General features: G+C 31.3%; 1 protein-coding gene across 4 annotated transcripts in view; it reads right to left on the bottom strand.

Moving 5' to 3' along the window:
* PCDH17 (protocadherin 17) overlaps positions 1-18,877 on the bottom strand; it is a 93,378-nt gene that overhangs the window by 55,464 nt on the left and 19,037 nt on the right. For 3 of the 4 annotated variants that reach the window (XM_066234621.1, XM_066234623.1, XM_066234625.1), the window contains exons 2-3: positions 2,967-3,025; positions 2,661-2,833 (exon numbers count right to left, since the gene is read on the bottom strand). In XM_066234621.1, the coding sequence (XP_066090718.1) occupies positions 2,661-2,833; positions 2,967-3,025 (232 nt within the window). The remainder of the gene's footprint in view (positions 1-2,660; positions 2,834-2,966; positions 3,026-18,877) is intronic. The other variant, XM_066234622.1, reaches the window with a different exon arrangement.

Raw genomic sequence — 18,877 nt, forward strand, 5'->3', positions numbered from 1 at the left:
ATGCAATTAAATAAAAAGAAAATATGTATATTCTTTGAGAATTATTTTTTCTTATCAAATGACGAGGAACTAAAATAACCTTTTACTTTTGATGGGTTTATTACATAAAATCCGTAAAGTTATCTTCAGCTGTAGTGCAATATATCACACCATCAATTAACTACTAAACTCTTTCAAATATATTTCCTAAAATAATCGGCAATATATACTTGTGCTGTATATTGGAGATGATTAAACTGTTGGTAGCAAAAATAAATATCAGGAACAGAACATATGGGAATAAACTAACGGCACGAAAGAGGAGGAAAAAAAGTAATATTTGAGCTAATAAAATAAAAGCTCAAAAAGTCTTAGTCATAGTCAAAGGAAAGCCATTGTTAACATGAAAAGTTCTACCTAAACTCTGAAGATTGGCCCCAGCTGGTTGGCTCAGTAGTAGAGTGTCAGCCTGGTGAGTGGAAGTCCCAGGTTTGATTCCCAGTGAGGGCGCACTCCTTTCCCCAATCACTCTTCTCTCTTTCTTTCTCTCCTCTCCTTCCACAGCCATGGCACAAGACACTGTGAATGGCTCCATGGCCTCACCTCAGGTGCTGAAATAGCTTGCTTGCTGAGCAACAGAGTAGGTGCCCCAGCTGAGCAGAACATTGCTCTGTAAGGGGCTTTCTGGGTGAATCACAATTGGGGTGCATGCAGGAGTCTATGTCCCCTCTTCTCACTTGGAAAAAAATATATATTTTCAAACATAAATGAAACACTTTTCTTTTTTTATAAAGGTCTTTCTGATGCCAATCAAATACACTGCTCAATTAGCTGGTAAAAAGAAATTAATGTGAGCAGCAATGTACCTCTTTTTTTTAGACTATAAAGGTTTCCCAAGAAGATATAACAATAAATGCAAACTTTTCACTTATTCTATGCAGCTTTACAAATAGTAGCCAAAAAATTATCTATTTAATTACTTTATTGTACACATAGGTGGGTTTATCTTATGTTGTTCATTTACATATGAAGATTCAACAACCCATTATTTAAAATGTGTCTAAAAGATTCCTAAAATCTCATAGTCACAAGACCACTTATGTCACTTTAAATAAACATCCAAATTTGCAGGAACTGTGAATATTAGGTAAGTATTTAAATAGCTTTAGTTAAAACTAATTTAAAAAAACACTGCATTGTTACACAGAAAATTGAGATGGTGAAAGATCAGAAAAAAGTTATTTATCTGGCACTTACTCCTTAGAAAAGAAGGCTTTGGAGAAGTCAACCTTAAAATAAATCCAGCATAACTATACTCAGTACAGAAATGTTAATATATATGTTTATTTAATTTTGTATTGAATATATGTTTGTACATATATTTGTATTAAAATTTAAATATGCTTAGAAAAGTTAGTAAGCATTATATCTGCTAAGGTATATGTGATAAGACAGTGAAAAAATGTGTCCTATGAATCATCAATTAATAAATGGCTTAGCAGTTATGTTCACATAGTATAAATTTAGTTTCTCACTAAATAAATGATAAATATTAAATATTTAAATACTGATTCTATTTTGGGAACTAATATATTAACTAATATAACCTTCATCTGTAATTCTGAAATCCAATCTATAAAACAGTGCTTTTCATTCATTATAATTGGACATAAAAAAAGCAAACTCAGAATCTCTCATTTTTAACATGAATGCAATGTAATTCTCTGTAAGTAAATCATTCAAAAATATTTCATTGTGATTAAAACAATGAAAACATCAGAATTAATTAAAAGGCATACCAAATGAATAAATGGAAGCTAGACTTGTAGAATATATGTAATATTAAGGAGTATTTCTTTTTACCTCTGTCCAAGTAAACAAATTCATACTTATTGGATATCCATGAAGACTTTGATATAAATCAAAACATGGAAATAAAATTCTTGCTTAGCTACTATTTGACTCTTTAAAAACTACTTAAAAACTAAAATTCACACTACCAATAAACTGACATATTAAGAGCTATACAATTCCATTTACGTTTCCATCTCACCTGAAAGTGTTGACTTTACAATTTTAATCTTAAGAATTGGTCTATTAAAATGTGCATACCTTGCCTGACCTTTGGTGGCGCAGTGGATAAAGCATTGACCTGGAAATGATGAGGTTTCCGGTTCGAAACCCTGGGCTTGCCTGGTCGGGGCACATATGGGAGTTGATGCTTCCAGCTCCTCCCCCCTTCTCTCTCTCCTCTCTCTTCCTCTCTGTCTCTCTCTCTCCCTCTCTCTCTCCTCTCTAAAAATGAATATATAAAATAAAAAAAAAATTAAAAAAAAATGTGCATACCTATCTAACTTATGTCATATTTTCCTTGTTAATAAAATGCAAAATAGGAAAAGTTAAGGAGGATTCATCAAGATAAGAACAAATCTAGTGTGGCTTTGATCAAGTTCTCATTTTAAGAAGATTATAAAGACTATTATTCATGGCCTTCCTTTTTCAGCTGTTACTGAGATACTTGAATAATTGCTTTTGTCTGGGACAAATTTAGGCTTTGCTGTTTCTTTTGATACATTACCCATAGTCCATTCCACTGTCATAAACAGCAACACTAGTACTAATTGGTTTATAAATGATAGCTTAAGCTTTACACTTGATAAGCATTGGAAGGCTTCACTCACCTTGTTCAAGTGGTTGGCTTTTAGTTGAAGTAGTTTTCATCTTGAGTGCCTCCCTAACAGACATGTCACAGCAGGAGCCTTTGTTAGTGTCTTGGTCACTGTCAGCCTGATCACTGTCCCCGTGCCCACTGTCTCTCAGGCTGGCTCTTTCTGGGTCCTTAAACGTGGAGCTACTGAAATACATATAAAGAAAAAGAAGAGAAAGTGTTGTCTCTATGAGTTTGAACCCGAAGTGTAGTCTCTTGCAAAGCAATTTTGACACGAATGCAAATGGGGAAGCTGAGAAAGTTATTTAATAGGCCTTACCTTTGAACAAACTGCTGCCTGCTGCCCATGTAATTGGGCTCTGCGGGAAAATTGTCTGTCTGTGAAAGAGAAGGAAAAAAATACGTATAGTTGTACACTGGACAAATCTCCTGCAGAGCAACAAGATTTCCTAGTGGAAAAATGATTAATAATTCAGAAATTCCCTTAATATTCAGATTTGTACATTTTAATTAAATTGGAAATTGCTGACATGTAATTATGTACTCAGAACAATTAAATGATTCCGGTCCACAAATTACCTGTTAAAGTAAACAATGAGCCTGTCATAACTGGCATTCTCTGTTAGCACCAGGATGGATAACACTGTGTTGTTTCATTATTTAGATATTAAGATGGAATATTATGGGATGAGTAAAAAAAAATGACCTAATTTCTCCATATTAAAAGTGTGAATTATTTAATAATACCCATTTTTAACATAATTATGTAATGTACTGAGATTCTATGCCTTCCCTGATGTAATATCATTTTGAAGTCATCCACTCTTCAATTAAGTATATGGGCCTTTTTCTTCAAATTACCAGAGGGGAAGGATGGTGTGGGAAGTACTTGAGCATATAAGGGGGACAAAGGTAATGTAAGGAAACTTGACTTTGGATAATGAACACACAATACAGTATACAGATGATGTTACACAATTGTACACCTGAAACAAATATAATTTTAATAACCAATGTCATCCCCAAAAATTCAATAAAATATAAATATTTAATATGGACACTTATAATTCATTCTCATCTACATGCCTACTACCAAAATTGTACTTAACCAACACCGTGAAAAGAAGTGTTACTTCCTGGTTATGAAAAACAAAGTAAAAAAAACAAGAAAGAAAATGTTACTTAAAACATTGAGAGTGAAGACATTGAGAAACCAGGCTTGTTTTCATGGTGGCTTTTACTGCTTCCAAATTGACGTGGAGATCTGCCAAAAAGAACTGAATTCTCCTTGTATCGTGGAACAGAGTCTTTTGGGAGACAGAGACTAAATCTTTCATAGATCTCCCTATACTGTACATTCATGCACATTACTTCTTCTTGCAGCTGACTCCAGGACAAAGGTTCTCCTGTTCGCTGCATCAATTCCTATCACACCATTATTCTCTGAAGCAGCTATGGGTTCGTACAAGATCATCCAGCATGCAAGTATCAGTAGCACAAGAGCATGCAAGTCATGAAGCAGAGGGCCCAAGGTAAGGCTTACTGTGGTGCAATATGTGTTTTCCTTATAAATAAGGCTAATTTAAGCTAACAGTACTCTTTTTTTCTTCCCATGTAATAATTTGAATTATTTGACTTTACAAACTATTACTGGAAAAAAATAAACATGCTAAGAGTAACAGCTTAAAGCATTAAGTTTCAATGTCAGTTAGAAATTTGGGGACAGAAAAAGAACACTCAAAAATATCTTAATTTATAATCTTCTGGTATTGTTGTTCAAATGAATTTTATCAAAATAAATATAAAGATGAGGATAAACAAAGTAGATTCATTTCTTACTCCTAATCTGCCTTTACTAGTAGTGGGCAGCAATTTCCATTAACATGGCTTACTTTTTTCTAGATTCTGTGAATCATATTTTTCTTTTTCAAAATGACAAACTATCAATTTTTCAGTGTAACTTAAAGATCTAATAAAATTAATAGTGGAAACTAACACCAGGAGCAAAAATGTTTGCAATGTGTTCTTACATTTTTAAACCTATAATTACTTAGAAATTTCATACTTTAATATAATAAAATCTAGCTCATCTTTTCAATTGGTCAGAAATATGTATCCAATGCAATACTGTCATCAGTTAAAAGCTAAGGAAGAGTATTTTAAAATTTTCATAAAAAATATCTTGGGTATGAAGGAGATAATAAAATGTAACCTGAAAATGGAAACTCAGAAAATATCAGTGCCATTATAAGTGATCCCTTGGTTTTAATGGCTTTAATTAGCTAAAGGCTCATAAGAAGTGAATCCCTACTCAGTTTGACAAGAGACACACTGGGAAAACTTTCCTTTCTCTGTTCTAACCAGGACATCTAAAAATGTTTGCAAATTATTAAATATTAAGAAGTTTTAATAAAATAAGAGCCTTAAACTGAAAAATAAAATACATTTTTCTCATTGAGTGAAAAGCTGTTTTTAAATATGTGTATGTGCAAAATCATGTATGTATATGTATGTTTTTATGTATGTAGCAGTGTCTGATGAATTTTGGGAGATAGTAATGCTAGCAAATAACTGTTTGACCAAAAAAAAAGAAAAAAAAAAGAAATTTGAAGGGAAAGAAGGAGAAATAAAATAACAGCAATGAGAAATGTGAGAAACAATAGAAAAGGAGAAAAAAACCCAAAATATATATAAAAGAGGAAGAATGAGAAACCAAGTTAAAAATGCAAAAAAGAGGAAGACATTGGTTTATTACTTTAGAATTTCACAAAGAACAAGTATAAAAATTTAAAAATTTGCAACTTAATTAATAGCACATTATCAGAAGTTTACTACTAATGTCTGCATTCATCCATTAAAAAAGACAGGAATGGGAGAAATTATGTGGTGTGTTTGTAATTATCATAATGAAATAGCCATTTGGCTTTAACAAATATATAATAATTAACTATTTTTAAAAACCACACTGGCTTCATTATCTGGGCTCCAAGGGTAACAGAAAACTCATTTAAAATAACCTGACTATAAAATTACAGTATTTGCATAAAAAATGAAAAACAGAGAAAAATAGCCATAGGTACCACAACATTTTCATTTAGAAATACAAAGGCTTTCAGATATTTTCTAACATGGTACTCTAAATATTGAGTTCTACCTAGTACATTGATAAACTACCTTTTTTATATAAGAAGGCTGTAAAATTGAGGTCACACACCTTCAGTTTTTTAAGTATCAGCAGAGTAATTAAATGTGAATATTTATAAATCCCGAAAACATTATCTTCTTCCACACAATCACTAAACTGTTTTCCCTTAAACTTAACTTGAACACAGTTTTAACAATTATTTTTAAAACATTATTTAACATAAAAATGTGTATCCTGAATTAGTAGGTAATTGCAGAAAAGTTCTAAAGTAGATACTTTAAATATTTTTAAACCTATTTTAAAAGAAGGAATAAAATAACCAGGTTTTCGTTTTTTGTAACTGATCATTTGCTCATAATATAAAAGACCTGAACTTACTTATAAAACTAAGTGTGCCATCCTATTTTAACTTTTTTAGTTTCTTATTATTTTCTATAATAAAGATAATAAAAATGTAAATATTCTTTGCTTTTTTTGTACAAAAAAGACAAAGAAATACACACACAAAGTGGATATGAATGTTTTTTATGTGCCTTTATGCTTTTTTCTACTAGTACTCAGCATTGTTGTAAATTTATAAATTATATTCAAAATCAGAAATTTTATCAGCGGTAGTTAATATTAAATATGCCATTCTCTTAGAACTATGAAAAACACACCATGATTTTAAAATAATTATCTCTGAGAAAGTGGAAAGGGAGAACCTACTAAAACTGAACCAAGTTGCCTAAAACTGAGAAAGCTCTTTATTTGTAAAAGCAGAGTAATCTGATATAGCCACTTCTGTGTGCCTCAAGTTGAACTGAAAATGGATAGTAAAAAGAATATAAATAGTTTTTTAAAATATTAAAATAGTAAAAATTAAAATTTAGAAAATATATCAAGCATTTGACAAATTCAATATCTATTAATAATAAAATTCTCAACAAATAAGAATGAAAGAAAATTTCAGTTTTATAAAGGGCATCTAATAAAAGGTATAACTCATGTAATACTGGTGAAAGACAAAAAAATTCACCACTTCTATTAATCATTCTACTGAAAATCCTAATATGTTCAATAAGGCAAGAAAAATAAAGCACACACAAATTAGAAAAGAAAAAAATTACAAAGAATGTTATTGTATTCACAGAAAATATTGTGTAGATAGAAAATAGGTAAGAATCAAAACATCTTAGATCTAATAACTAAATTAGGCAATGTTGCCACATTCAAGATCTCACAGAAAAATCAATTATATTTCTATATTCTAGCAATAAACATTTAGAGATTAATATTTCAAAAGTAATACATTTATAATAGCTCCCTAAAAATTAAATACTTATCAAATAACAAGTATATAAGTATATCTACTTATTTAAAAACAAGTATAGATTTTGTATTATAAACATTACAAAAACTGATTGAATAAATCAAAAAAGCTTATAAAAATGGAGAGATAAGTTAATCATTGAAAGACATTACATGATAAAGATATCAATGCTTCTTAAATAATCTATACATGTAAAGTAATTCTATTCAAATTCCCAGAATGATTTTCTGTAGATATAGACAAAAGTGCTCTAAATGTATATGGAAAGCAAAGGAACAAACTGTATAGCCAAAATAATTTTTAAAAAGAAGACTAAAGTTGGAGTTACACTACCTTACTTTAAGCGTACTATGAAGCAACACTATCAAGACCAAGTAGTATCGTTGATGGAAAAGGCACATAGATCAATGGAACAGAAGAGACTGTCCAGAAAAAATCCCCACAGATATGCTCGATTGATTTCTGACAGTCTCAAAAAGCAATTCAACAGATAATTCAAAAGAAACAATCCTGAACCTATTCCTCATACTTTACTTAAAAAATGCATGGACAAAAAAATAATCCTCAAAGTAGATCACAGATCTGAGTGTGAAACATAAAATTATAAAACTTTTGATGAAAACCTAGCAGAAAATCTTTGTGACCTGAATTTAGGCAGAGTTCTTAGACATGATACCAAACACATGAGCTATAAGAAAAAAAGACCCAATTAACCCAACAATTTAGTATATACTTTAAAGAAGTAAAAACTATGCTCACACAAAAATTTGCACATGAATATTTATAGAAACTTCTTTTTCCAAAACTGGAATCAGCCTAGACATCTTCTAACAGGGGAAAAGATAACAAGTGGTACATACATACAATGGATAACTAACGATAAAAATGGAGTATCGATGAATCAATGGAGATAAATTTCAAAAGCATTATATTGAGTGAAAAACGTCAGTCTTAAAAAAATTGCACACTGTATGATTCTACTTATAAGACTTCTCAAAAAGAAAAAAAACTATTATGAACAAGAACAGATTAGTGATTACAAGGAGTTAAAGTTGAGTACAGAGATATAGCATGAGGATGCATTTTAGGGTGTTAGAACTATTTAGTAATCTGTGATGGTGGTTTCATGATGCCATACATTAATAAAAATACATAGAACTCAACACTCAATGAAATGATCATTTTACTGAATGTTAATAAGTGGTATTTTCAAAAATATATCCATCTCATATATGCTGAGGATCTATCTGTTTCATAGGGAATTATAAAACTAGGTTATTTTAATAAATATTCTCAATAAAATGTTTGTGAACTTTTCTTTTAAAATTATATTGAACCAACTCTTAAAACCCATGTAGAAATCCCATTTTCATTTGGACAAACTACAAATGGATTCAAGATATAAAGATCTCTTTAGCCACACTAGCAAACCCAAGTAACAGCTCTATAAGACAGGAACCTTAAATATGAATTATTTAGCTCAGTTTTCATTTCCTTCAAGGATGTTTTTCTGTGTGCAGTTCCCATTTACCCAGCCATAAAGCAAATACCTTAAAGATTTCAGTCTTCATTCACTGCAAAGAAATAGCTTTTCCTTTCAGTGCAGGAAACAAATGTTGCTATATCATGGAAAACTAGGAACCATCCTGAGAAATGGCAAGTTTTAACTTTAGAAATACCTTTTAAAGTTTATTCTGCATTTGAAAATAAGTGAATAGCAAATCTTTGTAAAGCCTCTAAAGACAATGAAATGATTAGCATCTCAGATGCACCAAAGGTGTATGCAAAATTTTATCAAAATGATTTTACAACTTTGGGGTAAAATTAGGATAATACTATCTAAAAATGTGTGGATTGATGTTTAATATGAAATAATTAGAAAAATTTCTTAGTCATATTATAGAAATCCTGTTTTATGTTTTAATTTTCTTAAAGAACTAAATGCACACAGTAATAATTGCAAAAGCATGATAACTGAATAAAAATCTGGTGTTTTAAAACAATACTTGGATTTCTCAAAAATGAGAAGTCTGGGATGAGAAAAATAAAGCTTTCATTATTCTGAATATAGTTTTGAATGAATTTCTATGAAAAAATGTCAGAATATTAGTCTCCAAGTGTTTCCTGCAAAAGGAAGAGAGAATAAGGTAAGCATAGGAAACTAGATTCTATGGTTAGTTTTCATCATCATAAATACAATTTAAGTAAATGTTAGGATTCAAAATTGAATCAGTTCAATCCCTATGTGATAAATATATACAGTATCTTGGTGTTATTTAGCCAGTATTATCTTATATTTCCCTTTATGGAGTCATGGGACAATTAGGAAATTTCGTGCAGAGAGAAGAATTTTGGCATTGACAAAATCATTGGTGTGAAAACCTAGGAGGCAATGTTTATAAACTGCTGGCATTCTTGATATTTTGTTGCTGTTTTTTTTTTCTTTTGCCTTTCTATGTCTGTTTCTTCATTTAGGAAGATACCTTTTGAGCAGGTGGCCCAATGGATATACTCATTCCATAACATATATTTATCTCAAATCAGAAGCAATATTTTAAAATCCAGCTTTGAACAATGTAAAATTCACAGTATCTAAGATACAATCAGGAATTGCAAAGCATACAATTAACCAGGAATATATAACTCCCACCTAGGAGAAAATCCATCAATAAAAGTAGACCCAGGAATGAAATGGATGATGGAAATAACCAATAAGGATTTTAAAGATCTATTAGAAATGTTAAAAAATATGAGCAAGAATGTAAAAGTATTCTCCCGAGAATAAATGTCTCTTTAAATTTTGAGCCTAAAGTACCTCCGCTGTGTCATCTTAAAAATCTCAAGAGTGTAAGAGAGAAGTAGAAGACAAAAAAGACCCAAATGAAACTTCCAAAAAGAAAAACTACAATATTTGAAATTAAAAAAACAACTCACAATTAATAAGATTGATAATAGATTAGACACTGATGCAGGAAAGAGGCAACATTTGGCACCAAGTTTTAGAAACATCTGATATACTTAATTCAAAAACTAAGAACTGCATGATTCCATACATAGGTGGGACATAAAAACGAATCTAAGGGACATGGACAAGAGTGTGGTGGTTTGGGTGGGGGGGAAGAAGGAAGAGGGAGGAGGGGAGGGGCACAAAGAAAACCAGATAGAAGGTGACAGAAGACAATTTGACTTTGGGTGATGGGTATGCAACATAATCAAATGTCAAAATAATGTAGAAATGTTTTCTCTGAACACATGCACCTTGATTTATTAATGTTAACTCATTAAAATTAATTTTAAAAATCTAAAAAAAAGAAACATCTGGAGGAACGGAATTTTTAAAATTTCTTTGAATTAGGGACACCCGAGTGATTGCAAATATTGATGCCATTGGGTGGAAAATGAAACAAAACAAGTTGAACTTTCCCCTTCATTTGAAGGTACTGTTTTTCGCATTAATAACAAGCATTCTTTTTGTAGCGGACTAAACACAAGGGAGTATTAAAAAGGTGCATAATTTATTGTAAGCCTTTTCATACCGACATTGCTTCTGCTAGCTTTGCCTTCAACACAATATATGGTGTGGTTCCTTCTACATTGCTGAAGTAGGCAACGGTATTTTAAGCCACCACTTATAAAGTTATCTGACAGCACCTATGGCTTTTTTGAATTTTAAAAGTGCCTAAGTTATGGCTATAACTGTATTTATCAGTGATTTTCAAAATAATATATTCCATACACATATAGTGTGCTCGACATTTGTATTTTGTTACTGAAGGCACAATAAAACCACATCCAACAAAAGCTAGAGCTATTTTAAATTTTAAATGGGGAGCACAACAATGCCACATCTTCAAGCAAGAATTTTAAGTCTACTGTTCAATTAGGATGACTTACAATAGATTAGTTTTTTTCTTGTTCTTATTGAAGATATTGGGGTGACATTGGTTAATAAAACCATACAGGTTTAAGTACACAACTCTGTGCTAAATCATAAGCATACTGCATGTGCACTCACTACTCAAAGTCAGCTCTCGTTCTGCTACCATTTATCCCCCCTTTGCTCTCTTCCACCTTCCCCACCCCCGTTCTCCTCTGGCAATCACCATATGTTGTTCATGTCTGTTTTTCTCGTTTAGATTAATCCCTTCATCTTTTTCACCAAATCTCCCAATCCTCCTTCTTTCTGACAGCTTGTTCTCTATATCAGTGAGTTTGTTAATTTTGTTCATGAGATTCCACATATAAGTAAAATAATATGGTATTTGTCTTTCTCTGCCTGGTTTATTTCACTTAGCATAATATTCCCTAGCTAGCTCCATCCAGGCTGTTGCAAAAGGGAAGATTTCCTTTTTTATGGCCAAGGAGTATTCCATCGTGTAAATGTACCACAGCTTTTTTATCCACTCATCTGTTGATGGAAACTTGGGCTACTTCCATGTCTTGGCTATTACAAATCACATTGCAATGAACAGAAGGGTGCATATATTCTTTTGAATTAGTGTTTCGGGTTTCTTTGGATTTATTCCCAGAAGTGGAATTGCTGGGTCATAAATCCATTTTAAATTTTTGAGGAAACTCCATTCTGTTTTTCTTAATGGCTGCACCAATCTGCATTCCAAACAACAGTGCAGAGGGTTCCCTTTTCTCCATACCACTGCCAACACTTGTTTGGTGATTTCCTGATGTTAGTCAATTGACAGCCGTGAGGTGATATCTTAAGGTGATTTCAATTTGCATTCCCCTGATAATTGGCAAGTTGAGCCTCTTTTCCTATGTCTATTGGCCATCTGTATGATCTTGCTGCCTATTAAAATCTCTGACTAATGTTAACTTTTCTATAAATGACACTGATAACTTTAATAATACTTTCTGTGCCAGAATTTGATTATACAATTTATGAATATTGAAAAAAAGTCATCTTTGAAAGAAGAAAATTGAGATAAAAGGTAAGATGAGTGCTATTTGTATTCTATAAAAACACAAAAAATAGAGAATACTGCACAATACTGATCCATCCCCATCTATTTTTGCTGAAACTTAGAGTGCAAAAGCCACCAGAGTGCCACTGAATGTTAGATGCGCTTTCTTATCGGCAATGACAAGGTATTATGCCAAGTTGATGTCTTCTGATAAATATCCAAACTTACTCCCTGCTTGCTGAATTCTACCTCCCTGATTAATGCACTCTTTCCAATGAGGCCAGCCACTCCATCTTAAATGTGTCCAATAACCAGTCTTCTGTTTTTCTTCCAGTGGTGATGGTGTGGAAGAGGAGTATTTTGCCATCTCTCAGCCAGATATTTCATCATAGGAGACTCTCCTCCTACTGTGCTCTTTTCCATCTCTATTAAGAATACTAAAGAATTTTTTGCATGGAGGGAAAATCTAAAGCTGAATTCTCTGCAATTGAAACTTCAAGACTAAAAACACAAAAATTATATGTAGCCAATGAAAATTTGTTACAGGTCTGAACTTCTAGAATTCTTGACATATGAAAAGAAAGAGAAAATAAAGGGGGACAAATTGGTGACATGTGATTTTACTTATTATAACTGTAAATGCTGGGTCATCTGAGATACATTTTTAAAAATAATTATATTTAAGAAACATGTTAATTAGGATAGAAAATTCTTACAAATTGAATATCTAAATTCAAGCCAGTTTTTACTCTAATTTATTGAGTTAGTTTACACATGCTCTGAAACTATAGTGCACTGAATCTAAATTACGTAAATAGTGTTATTGTGTTCATTCTGTGCTAGGCGATTTGGAGGATGCTGTCCTATATTGGGCTCTACAAAACAGTATTATTGATATTTAGTACTCATTTTTCTTATTTCCCTAGGAGACACAGTAGTGTTACTGTCTACATTTTTTAAAACAAATTACAGCTAATAGACTTTCATAGAGTTGCCCATTTTATGCCCGATTCACTGTAGAATAATCACTCTTGCCTGAGACTGCAAGATCAGCCAGTTACTGTACTGTCTGAGAAACACAAAGAAATAATCATCCATGCTCATATTTTCAGAAATAAGTTAATAAGAAATTAATGTAACTTGCCTTGAAACACTTTTAAAAATTATTGTCACATGCTAAGCAAAAACTATCTACTATTGCACTAATAACCACTCTTTGAGAGTCTGCACTTTCACCTTTTTATAATTTCATATTAAATGATTTAATATGCTAAACATTGTGTGTGTGTGTGTGTGTGTGGTTGTGTGTGCACATGCGTGCGTATGTGTGTGTGTCTGTATTTCCTTTGGTCAATAACATAAAAAGGTACTAATGGCCATTTATTATAAAGTATTCTAATGCATGCAGTAGGCTTAACAGTATGATTACTTACCATCATTATAGGCAATATAAATTTTCAAAATAGGCACTTCTGAAGAACAACTTACCTCTTGAAGTGCAAAAGAAATGTAATGTATTACATTTAGTTAATCATTATGTAACTTATTTAAATAATTAATTTAAAAGGTGAAACAGACTTTATGTCTATTACTTATTTCATCAGTTTATTTTTTCACAATACACAGACTAGAAACTATGAAAGCAATGATTTGGTAAACATAATCATCAGTCTTGTTCCTCAAAATACTAAATTGTTAATCAGAAGATAAAGTCAATTATATGCATAATGAGTTACATTTTACAAATGAAAGAATAAAATGATCACTAAGATCAGTTTCTTGTCTGATTTTGCATCAGCCTTTCAACTGTTCACCTGTATAATAGATGCATTCCAATTCCTAATAGGAGAAAAAAATAGAAGGAATTTAAGGTGAAATCCAATGATATAACACCTTTCTAATTTTTCCCCCACTAACTCTTGATAAGCACAGAGAATTTTTAACTCTTTATAATTATAAGCAACATTTTAGCCAACCAGCTAAACAATCAATATATTTTACAATAATTAGTAAATATTTTGGAAAAAATTTGTATGGGTTTCAAAGATAATTTACTAATCCTTTCCAAAAAAAAATGTCAAAAACAAAAATTATATAAAAAGTTAAATTTCCAAAATAATTTACCCATTGTATTTAAATTTCTGGTTTGAAAAGAAAGGAGTAATTTGAGAGTACAATTATGGAAATTTAAGAGATAATATGTAAGAGTTTAGAAGAGCTGTCCTTAGAAATGACTAATACAAAAGAAAGAGTATTCTTAAATTTGAGGGGAAAAAAGTAATTACTCATCAAATCTATGAATATTAGATTACCAGAATATATATCATTTTCCCTCTGAAATATAAGAATAAGTATCACATTTAAAATGTATGATTCTATGATAATAGTCTCTTTTAGGTTGGTGTTCATACCCCAAATTAAAACAAAGTTAAGTGTCTTTACTAACATTAACATATTTTTAATGAAACATTAGCACAAAGTGAAATGAAATATCTTTTTTCTCGTTATCACACTGTCACTTAATAGCTAATTCAAGCACCCCAGCTCTTTCTTTCTTGGAGAATTTAATTCTAAGAATTTTTCTCTTCTTATGAAAGAAGCAATCTTACCTAGACAATCACTTCAGGAAACAATAGGCCTGTATTCTTAGATCTCTAGTTTTGACATTGCAATCACTTTGCTTTTATTAGAAACTGTTTATAATCTACGTGGTACACTTTTTTTTTCTTTCCTTACAATAACACAAATGGAAAAAATTAGAGATATTGTTAAGGTTTAGTAATTCTTTACAAAGTAGTTGGAGAAATCTGGCCCGTGACCCACTATCTGTTTTTGAAAATAAAGTTTTATTGGAACTCACCCATATGCTTTCATTTACACACTGTCAATAGCTGCTTTCAGGCTTCAATGGCAGAGTTGAGTAGTTGTGGCAGAGACTGTATGGGCCACAAACCCTAATATATTTACTATCTGTTCCTTACTAGAAAAAGTACATGCTTCTGGGATTAAAGACTGACTCTCAGTTCATAACTATATCATTAAAATTTTTACTCTCCTTACTCCTGTAGATAAAATGCTAATGAAACATTTTAATATATACACTATGCTTAATTTGGTCACCGTTTAGAAAAATCACAAGTCATTTTCATTGTGTGTAAACTTTCTTCAAAGAGTATGCATTTGAAAGGTGCCTGATTTAAAAAACTCTTCACATTTTTTAAAGTGGATTTCAGTGTTTTGTAGCATGTTTATATTCAGTTCCAAACTACTTAAAATTGTGGGAATGGTACCATCAGGGGAACAGTACCTTCATGGAAACTCCTGAAAACAAAATGCACTTAGGCTCATGAAGTTTCCTGAAGTACATGACAAGTTCCTTTGGAGTGTACTTAAAACAAAAGTAACCCAGTTTTTCCCAGAAGAAAAAACTCTTCAGTTCTTGGACTTTTGCCTCATGATCTTCCTAACATATTTTACAGGGTGATCTTGTCACTATACTTCACTATTTCAACTCTTCCTTTCCACCTCAGCAGCTTGGAATATCATAATTATTTCTATTTTGTGGATGGAAAAACAAAGCTTGTGGAATTCATAAAAGACTAGCTGGCAGTCTAGATATGAGTAAACTATATAAACAAGTTCCTTTGACTCAAAATTTTGCAGTTTTTAAAATAAAAAAGCCTGTAAGTACAATGTGGTTCATCTTGCTTTTGTTTGTATTGTGATTTGCTTTCTCTTCTGTTTTATTTATCACTGTCTCATGTATTTTACAGATTTATTATTTTTATTTTAATTGCTAATCAATGTTTCCTACAGAGTTCTAATAGCAGTTCACACCCCTTTGCATGGGTTTGTTCCTATAACTGTTCAGTTATTAATTAGATTAAACCCCCAAAAGCAATGAGGTTTACTGAAAATTTTTGGTTAAAATAAAAGAATAAAATCTAGTTCTATATCAAATCTGAAAATCCTGAGCTGCTTCTGGAGTCTCTGAAATTTGGAAATATTTTCATTATACAAGATCAAATTATAAAACCTCTTAAAATTACTTCTGGTTTCCCAATTGAAAGACCCTGTGGTAGTGTGTAGTACATTGGTCTCAGCAGAGTTTTTGATGTTTAACATGTAGAGGCCTTAAATAATTCCCTTCCAAATGTACCTACAGTTCAAGAACTACATTGCAATACTTCATAGCAACAATTTTTCATGCTATAAAATCTTTCTGTACTCCATAGATACCACAATAGAGATGCATGTACAACATGATATCCCAGCTGGTATTGGAGTGAAGTACCTAAACTCTGTGTCAGAAGACATTAGTTCTCTGTTTCTAGGTAGCACTAGATACCTGGGTAACATTTCTGTGCTGCAGTTTTCTCACATGAAAAGAAGTGTAAATGAAACAAGGTGCTATGATATGTCTCTAACTCTCTGGTATTCATGCTGTACAATTCATTGTAAAGACATCTCAAGGTCTCCTTGCCTAAAAAGCATGGTTCTTATGAAAGACTTCACAACATCTGTCCACGTCAGAGTTTATTTTGGTAGTTTAAGAAATTTAAGATATCTGGAAACCAATGTTTGCAAGATAGTCTATCAAAAATTGGTTTCTTTTCAAAACACCTATTTAACATTAAAACAAAAGTGACCAGTAACGTTTTAGAGATATTAAATGAAAATTTGCAATAAAATAATTAGCATCCCAGTAAAATTACTGCTTTATAATCATAAATACACTGGAATAGAATTATACTCTTATATAATTACTAACATTTCCACTAACTGAAATATTGTTTTCACAGAGAATATGTCTGCATATCTGTCGCCTGAAGTTTAACTGCTTCAGAATATTTTATGCAATTTGCTGTTAACAACAATAATGTTTTAATATTTATTCAACATATAGTATCATATATTCTTTATCTGCATTATCATCTTTCACCTTTAACTTTTATGACAGCCTTATGAGTAACAAATATTATTACATCTGGATGAGAAAACAAAACAAAAAGTTAAGCAACTTGCTTTGGACTGAAAAGCTAGTATTTTTAAAAACCAAGAAGCAGGAGAATAGAATCGCAGTGTAAAGAATCTGTCAATAAGAGATTAACTGAGTCAGAATCCCACCATTGTTAAGAAGAGGAAAAGGAGATAATATGAAACTATGTCACTGACATGGGAAAATGTTTATGATACACGTATATAACTTCAAGCAAAAAGCTTGATATATTACGTTTCACATACACTTTTTGTAAAAAAAAAACAACAACCCAAAAACCCAAAACAAAAAAATTCTAGCTTGTGTGTAGGGGCGCACACACATGCACAAAAAGAAATGTAAAGATACACGGGTTCACAATCCTTTATTCAAAACCTTTATATACAGACATATTTTGTATAACCTTTCATATTTGTGAATGACGTTTTGCTATATATGTTAAGTACTACCAATCACAGCAAGGACAAGTTGGAACTGTACTTGAAATTAAACATATTACTACTTTTTTAGTAAAAAGAAAAATGTTAGTAATAATACTAAGTGGAATAAATCAAGGTTAAAATACCCTTAAGCCAGTTCAGGTCTAAATTCCTTAGGTTTTATAATTAGAGAAGGGATGGCAGATCTGAACAACAAAAGGTTAGCAATAGCTATCTCTAATAAATTATAAACTATTATAACTTTTTAAATGCAATTTATTTCTATTTTCAGTTCACAGTATGCAATGAATTTGTACAACATAGCAGATGTTTTTAAGGTATGTGTTTTCAGTAGTTTTTGCACTAAGAATTCTTCTTTAAATTTTGGGGGGAAAATAATCACTTATTTTAACAAATTAAAAAAAGGAAGAGACGTAGAGACACATATAAAGAAAAAATCATAAAATTCTTTTAATGTGGAAGCTTGTATTTTTGTGTATCATTTTGTTTTGTAATTGTTGTTTTTCCCAATAGTAAAATCTTTTCTAGAGAAACTATTGACTTGCTCAAATCAAACAGGAAAGGAGTAACTGACCCTACAGTAAAGTGTAGCCAAGTCATCCCTGGAGGCTGAGTACAAATTCCCAATTCAATGATACAGAGGTGGATATCCAGAAGGCACTAGACTAGCCCGGACTAGCAGTGCCTGGATCTCAGCTACACAGGGCTAGAGGCACAGTGTCAGTGGAATAACTTCATCTTTGGAATATCTGACACAAAGCAATAATAATAATAATAATAAAATAAAATAAAATCTAAGATTTAAAATCTTATATATTTATACCTCAGTTGTTCTTGAAGAAATCTTCTTTATAGATTATATAATTCTATATTTTTATTAAAAATATTATGTTTCTTCCTTATTGTAGCATTAGGCATATTTTTATATGAATATAAAACACAAAGTATATCATTTTCCTGGAAAAGAAATGAAAAGCAGAATTGTTCTCTTCTCTGGTAGCCTGTTTTTTCTTTTCTTCTTTTCAAAACAGGGAATCTGGCTGTCATATAGAGTTGAAAAAATAGGTTTTCCTCTTTGTGAAGGAGCATGAGTTTATTCAAGCAGAGTCAGGTAGTTTATAAAAGCTACACACTTAATATATAAAATGACAAAGTATAAAACTCTTCCCTAAGTCTAATTTGATTTAAGGATCCTGATACCCTCTTTCTTGAGAGGACAGAGCATCACGAATATGAAACGGAGCACCCAGCAGCACAGCTCATAAATAGCTCAAGCTGAAAGCAATAACAATAAGCTCTCCGTCTATTACGGCAGAACCAATAAATAAGTAAAATGAAAACCATGACACATTATTACATTATTCTATATTGCCTCTATTCATTAAAAAAAAGAGATGAGTGCATGTAAAATAATT

This window comes from Saccopteryx bilineata, chromosome 6 (assembly GCF_036850765.1).
Source record: "Saccopteryx bilineata isolate mSacBil1 chromosome 6, mSacBil1_pri_phased_curated, whole genome shotgun sequence".
In the NCBI taxonomy this organism is placed as follows: domain Eukaryota; kingdom Metazoa; phylum Chordata; class Mammalia; order Chiroptera; family Emballonuridae; genus Saccopteryx; species Saccopteryx bilineata.